Raw genomic sequence first — 15,215 nt, forward strand, 5'->3', positions numbered from 1 at the left:
TTTTCACCTGAACAGCGCGATCTCTCAGTGGCAAGGAGTAACGAGTGGGAGGCTCACGCTGCCCCCGATACCTCCTGATTCTGCTGTACAGGCACACCAACCGACCTGTAGGAGTCGCTGTCCACAACGTCCAATCCCCACCCACCGGCTTTCCCACCCCTAACACTGCCAATTGTGTTAGTATGCCGGTAGCAACGCAGAGAGCTGGGCTCGAACCCAGCATATCCTGCATTAGTGGCGAGCGCCTTGTCCACTGCGCCACTTAGCCGACCCCACACGCACAGACTTTAATATATTTATTTGTGTTCATATTTTAGACAAAATATCTTGAACACAAAAAATATTTGATGCACAAACAAATGTCAAAATGACAAATGTATCTAGTCCGATGGATACAGGAAGTTGCGTCTCCTCAAAATGTGGCAACTGCCAATTATCACAGATATAGAGCAGAATGTTGGCGATGCCTTAGCTTTTGGCTTGGACATTCCTGCCACCGGCAGCCCTCTCACAACTAGTCGAGGCTTCCAAATATAAACACCAGCAATTTACATTTGTACCCAAGCTGTGTAATAGCAGTAGGGACCTTGGTAAAAGGTAGTAATCAGACTGTAAGCAAAAGTATGTCCTACTTCTAAAATGGTGACCTCTCTACTGTCCTCATCAACAACAACCACATCTGGTGTATTACACATCTGTCAATATGTCCTTAACTTAACTAATACATTACACACACACACACACACACACACACACACACACACACACACACACACACACACACACACACACACACACACACACACACACACACACACACACACACACACACACACACACACACACACACACACACACACACACACACACACACACACACACACACACACACACACATTGACTTACAGCTTAGATTGTATTTTCTAACTTTAGGATCATTGATTGTTTTTCATTTGATACAATCTGATCCTGAATCTTTAGCTGTGAGCCTGTGACTAGCAGATAAGTCATTCTGCAGGTCCATCCATCCCAGAAATGTTGCCAAAATGTGGTACGTGATAGAGACATGAAATTTGGTGGCGCTACAATATAATAAAAGCAAGGTCAAAATGTAATAACTTGTACACTATATTTTAAGTCCTATTGACACAAGCCGTTATATAAATACCGACCTATCCATATTCTACAGCCACTGACACCCCATGTCTGCCATATTGGATTTTCCGCCATTTAATTTTTTTGGAAAATCACATAGTGGCCACATTGTGGAGCTATTCACAAATAGCCCATGCTTCACAAGAAATCACACCAATTGGCCAGATGGTGGCACTATAATCAAGGATCAACATTTACAATTTTGACAAGACATAACTTGTACACCCTAGGTCTGACTGACACAAGATCTCATACACATTTCCAGCTATCCTTGGTCTACTGTGCTACTAGAGAACTGCCATAAAGATGGCTACAGTGCTCAGGTTGAAGCACACATATCAAGTGTGGTGGAACCGGAATCATCAATTATGTTAATAGACAGATCTTCGCACGCACGCACGCACACACGCACACACACACACACATATATATATATATATATATATATATATATATATATATATATATATATATATATATATATATATATATATATATATATATATATATATACTAATGACATTTTATTTGACCACTATGTGTAGTATAGATGTTTGGTAAGGGGATTGAATTTCTTCATTGAGCACTTTATCCTTATCATTAGGGCCCAAGTATCTTGTGTTTTATTATATATGTTAGATGGAAAGCAGCATCTCTATGACTGTTAACGTCACTAACTCACTCACTCACGGCTCGCTACTCTGCCCCTAGTGGCAGCTCACATGAAGTGTGCTTTGCATGAAGCTTTTCAAGTTCAAGTTCAAGTTCTTTAATAGTTGTCATACAGAAGTACAGAATACTTTCATACAAAATGCTTCTTACTGTTACGCTCCAGAGACTGTGGTAGACAAGATAGTATCAAATAACATAATAACATAATATAGCATGAATTTAGAAGAAGAAAATGAGGTCACAGTTGTTCGGTATAGACATATGTACAATGTTCTGAGTTACCATATAATATACAATACACAATACTATGCAGTGTACTAATGTACAGTACTATCTAGTGCAAAGCAGAAATGGGATGAGGTACAATTTTAGGTACAATTTACAGTAAGGTGTACGAGTTGTAGTGCAATCCTTCATCCATAAATATAAAGTGTGGGGAGTGGGTGCTACAGTGTGTTTGTTTAAAGTGGGTGTGTGCTATAAAGTGTGTGTAGTGGGTGCTACAGTGTGTTTGTTTAAAGTGAGTGTGTGCGTGTGGATGTGTGTGCTATGTGTGTTTGGTGGTTGTTGTTGTGTAGTGTTCATTCATTGTTCGTTTAGCAGCCTGATGGCCTGGGGATAGAAGCTACTTCTGAGTCTTTCTGTGCTCGCCTTGAGACTCCTGTATCGCTTGCCTGACGGCAGCAGTTCAAAGAGGCAGTTGTTCGGGTGGCTCGAGTCCTTAATAATTCTCTTAGCCTTCCCCTTGCAACGCTTGTAGTAAATGTTCTGGAGGGTGGGGAGCCCCCCTCCAATTGTGCGTTCGGCTGAACGTGTCACTCTTTGTAGTCTGCTTTGGTCTTTTGCAGTGCTATTCCCAAACCAGGAGGTGATGTTGCCGGTCAAGATGCTCTCTATTGTACATGAGTAGAAGTTCTTAAGGATCTTCTGGCTGACTTGGAACTTCCTTAGGCGCCTGAGGAAGTAGAGGCGTTGTCGTGCCTTCTTCACCACACTGTTAATGTGTATGGTCCATGTCAAGTCCTCGGATATGTGGGCTCCGAGGTACTTGAAGCTGTTGACTCTCTCAACCGGTGCCCCGTCGATGCTGAGGGGGCTGTAGTCCTTGACCCCCGACCTCCTGAAGTCCACAATCATCTCCTTTGTTTTGCTGACGTTCAGGGAGAGGCTGTTTTCCTGGCACCATCCCGCCAGGACCTTGACCTCTTCCAGGTAGGCCCTCTCGTCGTTGGCAGAGATCAGGCCCACCACCACTGTGTCGTCAGCAAATTTGACGATTGTATTGCTACTCCGCTGAGCCACACAGTCGTGTGTGTACAGGGAGTAGAGGAGGGGACTCAGAACACAGCCCTGGGGGGCCCCTATGTTGAGGGTGATGGATGAGGAGGTGCAGTTGCCTGCTCTCACCACCTGGGGTCTGCCAGTCAGGAAGTCCAAGACCCACTGGCAGAGGTCATAGCCCAAGCCCAGGTCCCTGAGCTTGGCTATGAGTATGGAGGGGACTATGGTATTGAATGCCGAGCTGTAGTCGATGAATAGCATTCTCACATAGTTCCCCTGCCTCTTGTCCAGGTGTGATGCTGCTGTGTGCAGCACATGGGATATGGCGTCCTCCGTGGACCTGTTGGGGCGGTATGCAAATTGCAGGGGGTCCATGTTGATGGGGAGGGAGGAGCAGATGTAGCCCTTTACTAGCTTCTCAAAGCACTTCATGGCTATGGAGGTGAGAGCTACAGGGCGGTAGTCGTTGAGGCAAGCAGGCTTGGATTTTTTGGGTACAGGGATAATAGTGGACTTCTTCAGGCAGGTGGGGATGACAGCCTGTTCTAAGGACAGGTTAAATATGTCAGTGAATACTGGGGCCAGTTGGTCGGCACAGACTTTTAGGACGCGGCCGGGGATGCCGTCCGGACCTGCTGCCTTCCTGATATTCACTTTTTTAAAGGTCCGCCTCACCTCATGCTCTGTTACCCTGAACACTGCGCCTCCATCAGCAGCCGACCCCCCCCCCCCCATTGCCGAGGCTTGTGAGCTGGTGTTGTTATTACCAGCATCAAACCTCGCATATGACACAGTGTGACACAGTGTGTGCTTGTTCAGTATCTGAGGGTGGAATGTTCACGACGACACTCACTTTATGAACCATATTTTCTGTTGAACAAAACGTAATGGAGTAGATCAGAGCTGATGCTGAGCATCTGATGGGTAGAGACTCTCCAACACCAACCCACCTGTAGGTAGAGGTACTCGAAACAAGTGGGATCGTCCAACAGGAGGTCCTTAGGGTGTTTGGGCATGAAGCACACGCGGAACAAACACCTGTAGTCATGAGCCTCTCGCTTCTGGACCACCTGGTTACACACACACACACACACACACACACACACACACACACACACACACACACACACACACACACACACACACACACACACACACACACGCACGCACGCACGCACACACGCACGCACGCAAGCACGCACGCACACACACACACAAAGAGAGAGCGGGGGAGGGAGAGAGAGACTGAGAGACATGTAGATCAAAATGAAAACGTGATCACATACAATAAACAGTATGTACAATAATTATATATTTGGTCCCACTCAGAATTGGTGTTAAATTGACTCTTGCTCTTGTGTAAGAGTTAAATTAACTCTAAATAGAGTAAAAACGTAACACTTGGGGCGCCCTCGTGGCGCATACCATAGTGCCTCGCGCACCTACGCGGCCGACCCAGGTTCGATCCCAGCTCCCGTCGTTATTTGTCGCATGTCCTCCCCACCTCTCCTCCCGTTCGCCCTCTCCTCTGTCGGTCCTGCGTGACCAATAAAGCTGTAAAAATGCTAAAAAAAAATAATAATAATAATAATAAAAAAAAAACGTAACACTTGCTTAAAGGGGAACTATCTTATAAATGGCCTTTTTGAGTGTTTAGCATTGTTTCCTAGCTATGTGAACTTATATTAATATGATCTATGTCTCAAAATTCTCATATTGGCGCATTCTTCCAATTCTCCTCTCACAATATTCACCCTCACTGAACTGAGTCGTTTGAAAATGTGCCTATATGTGATGTCATATAGTCACTGCTGCATGTTAATGTTGAGATAGACGACGACGCTCCGCAGTGGTTTAGGTGGCACCTGCAGCCCAGGCTCAAAACAGCTCAAAATCTTGAGGTAGAAAAATGCTGTTTTTGAGGACTTGATTAGAAATACAAAACAATGAATAAAAAAAAATATATATATTACAGAGGTGTTCCATAGACTCACAGGAATTGTGTAAAAGTGCCCAAATAGTGAAAGAAATAGTAAAATAGTTCCCCTTTAAGCGATACATATACATCCTCCCACCCTCAAAAGGCATTTGCTTTTTGGAAAAAATTAAATAATAAAATATGTATGATCTGTCAAGTCAAGAGTTTTATTTGTCACGGCATACAAGCATACAGTGAAATGCGGCAGCGATTGTGCAATAATACAAGTAATAAGAATAAGACATTTGTGCAATAATACAAGTAATAAGAATAAGACATAACAGGTATAATGGATTCAAATAAGATCTGTGGATTCAAATAAAGTATACAATGTGTTTGTGTTAGGGGTGTAAAGGTACACGTATCCGTACCGAACCGATCAAGTTTCAGTGTGTACCGTACCGTACCGAACGGCTGTGTAGTGTACCGAACGAATACAATGGTATGTTAACCACTAACGACCACCCAGCGGGGGCTGTTTTTTTCACAATCTAATATAATTAATAATTTCTAAAAAAAATTTACAAGTCGATTATTAATTTCAATATAGAATATTAGTTGACAGCCCTACAAGTACAATTAGTTACTGCACACTACATCACCCCTGAGTGGAACATGGAAAGCCAAACTTTCCCCCACTGTACCGAAAACCGTACCGAACCTTGACTTCAAAACCGAGGTACGTACCGTACCGTGGTTTTTGTGTACCGTTACACCCCTAGTGTGTGTGTGTGTGTGTGTGTGTGTGTGTGTGTGTGTGTGTGTGTGTGTGTACCTGCTGTATCCTCTCCTCCTCATGCAGCAGCAACAGTTTGGTGATGCAGTACTGCTGCTCCAGTACCAGAGAGAAGTGCTCGATGCGAGACAGAGACAGCTTCTCCTTCAGTGTCATCACTATGTCCTGACACACACACACACACACACACACACACACACACACACACACACACACACACACACACACACACACACACACACACACACACACACACACACACACACACACACACACACACACACACACACACACAGGTTTGAGAGACATGGGGAGTGCTTATTTGTAATTGTACTGAGGTGGAACAACATTAATTTATTCATTAATATTCACAAACATAGTTATTAACCTCACAAGCCCTAGGGACCTCTCAGATTCCATTGTTCATTTATTTGGGCTCTGTAAAGGAGGATAATTAAAAAATAAAGTTATATAATGATGTGACATTTGATAAAACTGTTTTATTTTGAAGTAGCCTAATTTGATCTTATGTGGGCTGCAATGCCATTGTTGTTATGGATACAGCTTGAAATTAGGCTACTACTTTCAAACCTTGCTTTTTTTTCTTCCCGTTTATAAAAATGAATTAATTCATGTATTATGTGATTTTAAGGAGGAACTCCATCATAGACCTGTGTTATGGCTCAGTGAGCAGTGCTTACAGATCGCTACCACTGCCTTCCCTGGGATCTTCCTACCACAATTCTCCACTTGCACAATCTGAAAGTAGGCACTTCCGGCTGACTTCCGGTTGCCAATGGTACTTCCTGTCCCATCCAAATACATTGGTTTTAGCTACTTTTCTCCCCTTATTTAAACAACTTTGTCGTCACAGAGAGGCAATGAAACGTTTGTATTATTATAGTATAGAATGTATTTAATAAGCAAACGTTTGTCAGCAGGGTTTTTGGGCTGTATTTCATGTAAAAACGTTTACTGTTAGTTTCCTTGCTCAGCCAGCATTAGCCTTCATTAGCTAACAGAAGCTAGTGGTTAAACAGGCCGGATTAGCTTTGAGCTAACTATCTTTCCCGACCCATGTATTCATTCCATTCTAAACATAACGTTAGTTTACAAAACATGACCCGTCTATATAACGTTGAGGAACAAATTATATAGACGGGTAATGTTTTGAACAACTAACGTTACGTTTAGAATGGAATGCATCGGCAAAGATCGTTAGCTCAAAGCTATTCCGGCCAGTTTATCAACTTCCTGTCATTTAGAAATATGATTTTATAGTGAAAATCATTACCAAAACATCCGGAAAAACCTCACGGGAGCATTATAGACTGTCATACAAATGCTATAAGGTGGCAAGAAATGCACTATAAAGCGTCGTTTCTTGAGGCTAATGATGGCTAACAGAAGCTAGTGCAAGAAACGACGCCGCAAAGTATTGTTTATAGTGCATTTCTTGCCACCTTATAGCATTTGTACATTTGTATGACAGTCTATAATGCTCCCGTGAGGTTTTTCCGGACGTTTTGGTAATGATTTTCACTATAAAATCTTATAAACATTTTTCTCTCTCTCTCTCTCTCTCGCACCCCCCCTCTCTCTCTCTCTCTCTCTCTATCTCTCTCTGTCTACCTCTCTCTCTGTCTATTCATTCATTTTCATTCATACCAGTCGCAGACTGTGTGGACTGACTGTCACTCAAAGTGCTTATGGGCGGAGCCAGGCCATAACAGCCTGAAATCTTGGAGCTGAAAAATGATGGTTTTGAGTACTTGATTAGAAATATAAAACAATGCATTTTTTTGAAAAAAACCTTACAGATGTCTTCATTCAATAGACTAACAGGAATTGTGTAAAGTTGCCCAAATAGTGCTAGGAATAGCAGTACATAGCCCCTTTAAGAAGGTTAAACCAAGGAAAGCTATTCCGGCCAGTTTATCAACTTCCTGTCATTTAGAAATATGATTTTATAGTGAAAATCATTACCAAAACATCCGGAAAAACCTCACGGGAGCATTATAGACTGTCATACAAATGCTATAAGGTGGCAAGAAATGCACTATAAAGCGTCGTTTCTTGAGGCTAATGATGGCTAACAGAAGCTAGTGCAAGAAACGACGCCGCAAAGTATTGTTTATAGTGCATTTCTTGCCACCTTATAGCATTTGTACATTTGTATGACAGTCTATAATGCTCCCGTGAGGTTTTTCCGGACGTTTTGGTAATGATTTTCACTATAAAATCTTATAAACATTTTTCTCTCTCTCTCTCTCTCTCGCACCCCCCCTCTCTCTCTCTCTCTCTCTCTATCTCTCTCTGTCTACCTCTCTCTCTGTCTATTCATTCATTTTCATTCATACCAGTCGCAGACTGTGTGGACTGACTGTCACTCAAAGTGCTTATGGGCGGAGCCAGGCCATAACAGCCTGAAATCTTGGAGCTGAAAAATGATGGTTTTGAGTACTTGATTAGAAATATAAAACAATGCATTTTTTTGAAAAAAACCTTACAGATGTCTTCATTCAATAGACTAACAGGAATTGTGTAAAGTTGCCCAAATAGTGCTAGGAATAGCAGTACATAGCCCCTTTAAGAAGGTTAAACCAAGGAAAGCTGCTGGACCTGACTCGATATGCGGTCGCACCATGCACCACTGTGCTGATCAGCTTGGTTGGGTGTTTTCTAGACTCTTCCAGATGTGTGTAGATCTAGGTCAGATCCCCACATTATGGAATACATCAACCATCACACCTATCCCTAAGTCAAAAGACTCAAAAGAATTGAAGGACTTCAGACCAGTGGAGCTTACCTCATTAGCAGAAAATACTAGTATGTCTTTTATAGAGGGTAAATTAGATCCCCTACAATTAGCATATCAGCCAGGTAAAGGGGTGGAGGACACTATGCTCTTCATCTTGGATACTGTGTACAAACACCTAGAAACACCTGGAGCTCATGCAAGACTTTTATTTGCAGATTTCTCTTCTGCTTTTAACAAAATGCAGCCCCACATTTTAATTGAGAGGCTTGACTCTTATTTGAATCTCCCACACCAGCTTCTCATGCTGATTCTAAATTTCCTCACTGAGAGGGTCCAGCAGGTCTTTGTCAATGGACAGATGTCCAACATGTCTTTTTCTAACACTGGCTCCCCCCAAGGTGTTGTATCCCCTCTTATTAATTATGTATACGGACAGCTGCAGATCGCTTCACGACCACAGGCATCTGGTTACGTTTTCTGTATCCCTACTGCAGCGCTTCGAGACTGATCATGGATCTGTACTTCATGACTTTGTGAAATGGTGTGATGAGAATGACTTGGACCTCAAATAATGTCTCTATGACTAAGGATATGATAATTGACTTCAGACATAACTCTGATCATCAAGCCAGTGTAATTCACGACGAGGATGTCCAGATTGTTGAATCCTACAAATATCTGGGAACTGTGTTTGATTGTAAACTGAAGTTCAACTTAAATACAGAGTCCAAAAAAGGTCAGCAGAGGATCTACTTGTTGAGAAAGATGAACTCTTTTAATGTTAGTGTGAAGATCCTGAGCACTTTTTATGGTTATTTTATTGAAAGCCTCTTAACTTTTTATTGTATCTGCTGACTGCTGGTTCAGTGGCCTATCTATTAAAGATAAGAACAGCCTACAGAATATTGTTAGAGTGTGCTCCAAAATAATTGGAGTCAAACAGAGAGACCTATGTTCAACTTCTGACGTTCCGTTGAGTAGGACCAACCGTTACGCTAAATCTTTTGTCCCCTCGGCTTCTATCCCCAGGCCATCAGGATGCTCAATGACAATCAATGAAAATAGCACTATGTAACAAACCATCAAATACACACACAGCACACACATCCACACGTACACACTCACTTTAATAAACAACTCACTGTAGCACACACTTTACCCACTTTAGACACTTAACACACTTTATAATTATGTATTGGTATACTGGAATATTTGTATATTTGCCCTCATTGCACCTCACCACCACAAGGTGGCACCACAAGCTAAGCTAAGTTGTACCTCATTGCATTGTACTGTATGGGAACTCGGTTACCTTTTTCTACTCTGCACTGTATATTGTATATATGTATATTGAAATTTTTTGTTTTGTTTACACTTGTTTTACGTACTTGACTTTCTATTCTATACTTATATTATACTTTTTATACTTATCCTTTTATATAGCACATTCTCAGGAGCAAACGGAAGGAAGCATTTCATATAAAGTACTCTGTATTTCTATATGACAACTAATAAAGAAACTTGAACTTGAAACTTGGCTATCAGACTTATAAACATGGACAGTAGTCACTTTAAGTATCCTAGTTGTCTGTTTTTACTTTTACTTTTACTGGACTGTGTATAGCATGGAATGTTGTTGTTGCTGTGTTGTCGTTGAGATGTTTTTGTTTTTGTTACTTGTGCAAAGCTACAATATGAATTGCTCCACGTGGGATCAATAAAGTTGTCTGAATCTGAATCTGAATTAAAGGGGCACTTCACTAAAAAACAATACTGATTTATTTTGCACATAATCCCACACATTTAGTTTGACACTTTGAGAGTAAATTCATTTGAATATTGCCACCAGTGATGTCATCGGGACATAGCATCCTTGAAATTATGTAGATGAAAAAATAGCAATACCATGTCATATAGGGACTGCTAACTTATCATTTAATTGAGCTGAAATTAACACAACACAAGGATTCAATGTCTCCGATGACATCACTGGTGGTCATATTAAAACTCATTTACTCTGTCAAACTAAATTAATGTGGACAAAATGGTTTACAGTTTTTGTATGTGTGTGAGATAATCAATGCAAAATAAATCTGCATTATTTGTTGATGACGTGCCCCTTTAATTAATTAATTCATTAATACCTGCAAGGAACATAAATCAGCAAGCATGATTAATATAGTCAGCACTATAGTAATAATAACAAAGGCCGACACTGATAGCACTATAACAGAGAGACTGTATGAGCAGAGTCCACTACCTTGACTGTGGTGTTGGGTTCAAACTTGAAGGCCTTGGTCTGGCCGTTCTCCAGATACACCTTCAGGACGTTAGGGAGGAAGAGCAGCGAGTTGCCCTGGAAACCACAACAAGGGTCAGCGGTCGAGGGAAATGTCAGCAAAAAATACGATGGCTTTATAACCTTGTTGAACAGGCTGACGGCGAGAGATGAGAGAGAAAAGAATGCAAGGTGGCGTGTGCAGCGTGCATGTTTTGGGGTGGGGAAGGAGATGAATACTTTTGTTTTCTGTTCATTAAGCCATGCAAGAAAACAGAAATCCAACTCCCCACAGAGCTCTTGTACTATTAAGACATTCTTTTAGAAATATAGGTATACTGCAATATACATATTATTGTTACCATCCTGGATGCTAAATATATCCTGATTTGAACATCAGGCCATATCGGCCTACGCCTACGCTCTCGGCACAAGGTAATGGAGATACCTTTCTGTTTCTTCATAACCTGCATCAGCTTTCAGTTTCAAGTTTCTACCATTATTCTGGTGTATCAGAGCATTGCCTCAATCCCCTTCGCTTGACATCTCTCTCTCTGTCTCTCCCTCCTCTTTTTTCATCTGCCACTGGCTTGTTGTGAGTCATCTCTCACTCTCCCTCTCCCTCTCTGCTGCTCCCCAACTCCACGACTCCCCCCGAAAATTTTTTTGGGAAGTGTTTTATCGTGTTGGCAAAGTCACATAATGCAAGATTGATGTCTATATATGTGCCAGACAGTGGAGAATTAAGAACCCTCTACCCCCCATCCCTCTCCGCCTCTCCCCTGCTGTTAAAACACAGTGATGCTATCCATCACGCCTCTGTATGATTCATGTGTTTATTGTCCTGTTATTAGGAGCATCTGATCAGACAGAAATCAATCCCTCCTGCCTCCCCCTTTGATCGGCAAGGGACTCCGGAGTGGCTTTCTGCATCCATCCAACTTGACATCTGTGGGCAGGATGGGAACTCTAAACCAGTCAGAACCAAAAGGAAGAATGCTGAGCAATCTTAAAGCACCAGTGTCATAAGGCATAGACACATTATTTCTAGTTGTACATATTACCAGGCATAGATACTGTGTATTACTAGTTGTACATATCACTAGGTATAGACACTGTGTATTACTAGTTGCACATATTACAAATGTTCCACCACATAGTTTGTGTAGAGATGATACCCATGATACCTATTATCATAGGTGAGACTGCGTGTGTAGGGGGGTGGTTTTGGGATGCAAGAACTAATTGTTGAGTCTTCCTGAAGTGTCTTGGGCCAATCTCAATGAATCACCTGTGCAGGTAGGTACCCTCGATTACCCTGGTGATATTCTATCTCAATGCCTACAACAGCATCTACACATTTGATCTGTGGTGGCCATTACGAGCCATGTGACAGTGTATTGTTGTGTAGTATTAGCAGTCAAAACCTGGAGCTTGCATTAAAGGGGCATCAGCCTGGTGAATTTGGCAATGCTGTTTGTGTTCATGAAGTTTGGGATGGTAACTGTGGGCCCAGTTGTAGCGTATTGTCATGTAGCAACGGCATTGTCAATACCTGGAGCTCAGCTTGTAGTTCCACAGCATAACTGTTTGCTTTTCACTCTCACTATAGACTCTCCCTCTCGTTTGGCAATGAGCTTGGGTTTCTTCATTGAGAAATATAGAAAAGGGTTGGAATACCCTAAAGGGAGGATCTGCGTTATCCTACCCTAATGAGTTAGAAAAGGGTTGGAGCACCCTACAGGGAGGATCAGCGTTATACGATCAGATAAGATAAGATAAGATTCAACAAGATAAGATATTCCTTTATTGATCCCCTTGGGGAAATGCATGCATCATAGAAGCATGGGGGAGAAGAGAAGGGAGGTACAGGTATGGGCATGGCAATAGTTGAAGACATACATATAGGCATACAATTATAGTAAAAGAAAACTGGCTAATGTACAATGGAACTAAACATTAGTTCCATTGGATAATAATAGACAGGATAATAATAATAATGATAATAATAATAATAATAATAATAATAATAATAATAATAATAATAATAATAATAATAATAATAATAATAATAATAATAACAATAATAATAATAATAATAATAATAATAATAATAATAATAATAATAATAATAATAATAATAATAATAATAATAATAATAATAATAATAATAATAACAACAACTATAATAATAACAATAATAGTAATAAATAGTATTATCATCAATCAAAACGAACAAAAAATCAAGTAACTTCAAACTAAAGTGATCGTGAAAGGTGCTATACAAATAAAGTGTATTATTATTATTATTATTGTTATTGAGCACTTATCCTTAAATATTTTCTGTTTTATTATTAATTCTAGGCAGGCTATGTATGATGTGATTCTGTAGAGCCAGACTAAAACCATAACCTGCTATATCAAGCTGTCACTGACTTATAATGTAACGGTATACAACAGTGCCCCCTCACCTGAGAATGCCCATTGACCTCCACCTCCTCAGCAAAACGGACTTTGAATGGGTTGGACTTGAGCTTAGCCCTCTTCTCCGGGGTAATGAAGGAAGACTTGGGACCCTGGGGGGAAATACAATGCAAGTCAGTGGACTGAGAGACTGATGTTATGCTACAAAACTGTTGAGATACACATCCCACTTTAACTGTACCCCAAAGCATTTCATATACAATTTGAAGAAAGTATTCAACCTTAACACATTCAGGGCCATTGGGATGCGTCTAATAAATCTCTAGAGGACCGGCAAATGTAAACAGACGTGGGGCTGTTTGTAGAGCTAAATCTATACTTTATAGTATTGCTATCTGTCCAATCTCATTGTCAATTGGGACCATAAACCGTCCCTTCAAAATGGATTAAAGAAAAAAAAAATCATCAATACGTTCTCATTTTATAGCGCCGTGAATATAAGCGTTATACGGCATTTGGTCTAGTATATTTCCTGGAAGGCAAGATAAAGGGCTAATAGTTACTAACGTTATATCCAATAGCATTTCCGTTATACAGATGCTACAGTTAAAACTCAAACTGCATATGATCGGCACGATCCTCAAGCATGTATGCATGAAAGGGGGGGGGGGGTGTGGGGGACGTCGTTTCTTATTATTGATTACCAATAACCGTGTTCGTCTCTAAGTAGCCACATAGGCCGATCGTATCGTATCATAACAAGGCTCGATCGGGCTGTAATTTACGTGAAAAAGAGCATTTCCCCGTTATCGATCACCATCTGGTAGATCGATATATCCATTGGCTGATGATAAATCCCCTTATTGCATAGTGAAATCTGCAATCCAAAACGTAATCCAAGCTACATGCTGCACATCCAGAATCCAGCTAACTGAAAACTCCATTGAAAGTAAAAAAAAATAATGCTCCGTTCAGCCACAGGGCACACTGCATTATCGCGATAGCGCCCCTAAGAGGATCTGGCCGGTATTGCACTTTCTCGAATTCAAAGAGTAGGGTACATCTGCAGTGCCGCTCGGCGACCTTGAATAGGTTATTAAAATGGAATAAAGCCAAAACAACCTTCCCACGGACATGTCCGTGCTTCTGTCCACAACGGGTGGAATCGAAACACGTATATATCCGTGCTCGGGCGCCATTGTGTTAACACTTTGGGTGCCAATCACATGTTAACACATTTCTGGGCCCCGACCGTTGAGTGCCAAAAACACGTTAACACGTCGATATTTGTATTCATTATCCACCCAGGGAGCCTGTTGTTACCATAGGGAATGAGTCTGAGGTCGCCAAGGTGCAATACCAGCCGCATCCAGCTAGACGGCGGTATTGAGCACCCTTTGAAACGTTGAAACGTGGCCTGTGGGTCGATCTAATGGGTCCGGGTAGTTTTTTTTTTTTGCTCAAGCTCAGCGTTTGTAACGGTCGGATTGAGAAGAATCAAATGCTCCCGCATGATGTGTGGTGGATTATGTTGGCGACACGATGGACATCACTACTTGGAATCGCGATCAGATAATTGGAATATTCTTTTTGGGGTACATCCTAGTCAAGGTAAGGGCTATATGATATCAATCTTGCGTTGATCCAAGCATGTCTTCAGCTCGATCCGAATGTGTGTCTGTAACGTTAGTCCACAACATATGCTGTTGGTGGCGATCAAAGCATAAAAAAACTACCCCCCCCCCCTTTCATGCATTCATGATGAAACATAATAAGGCTGTCCCCGATGCCTGTTTTTGGGATCCGAACTTCGTCAGGGTTTTTCAAACGGACGTTTGAACCTTCGTTTTTAATTTAAAAAAAAAAAATTTAAATTATACTTTTTTTTTATATATAAATTATTATAATTTTTTTAAAATAAATATCCTCA

At 41.2% G+C, this 15,215-nt stretch overlaps 1 protein-coding gene across 1 annotated transcript in view; it reads right to left on the reverse strand.

The window, feature by feature from the left end:
- Positions 1 to 15,215, reverse strand: part of frmpd1a (FERM and PDZ domain containing 1a) — a gene marked incomplete at both ends in the record, with an annotated part of 154,508 nt that overhangs the window by 57,952 nt on the left and 81,341 nt on the right. Inside the window, 4 exons of the mRNA XM_084318302.1 lie at positions 4,059 to 4,178; positions 5,862 to 5,987; positions 10,844 to 10,939; positions 13,333 to 13,437. Coding sequence (XP_084174428.1) covers positions 4,059 to 4,178; positions 5,862 to 5,987; positions 10,844 to 10,939; positions 13,333 to 13,437 — 447 coding nt within the window. The remainder of the gene's footprint in view (positions 1 to 4,058; positions 4,179 to 5,861; positions 5,988 to 10,843; positions 10,940 to 13,332; positions 13,438 to 15,215) is intronic.

The sequence above is a fragment of the Notolepis coatsorum genome (assembly GCF_963971535.1).
Source record: "Notolepis coatsorum genome assembly, chromosome: 7".
NCBI lineage: Eukaryota > Metazoa > Chordata > Actinopteri > Aulopiformes > Paralepididae > Notolepis > Notolepis coatsorum.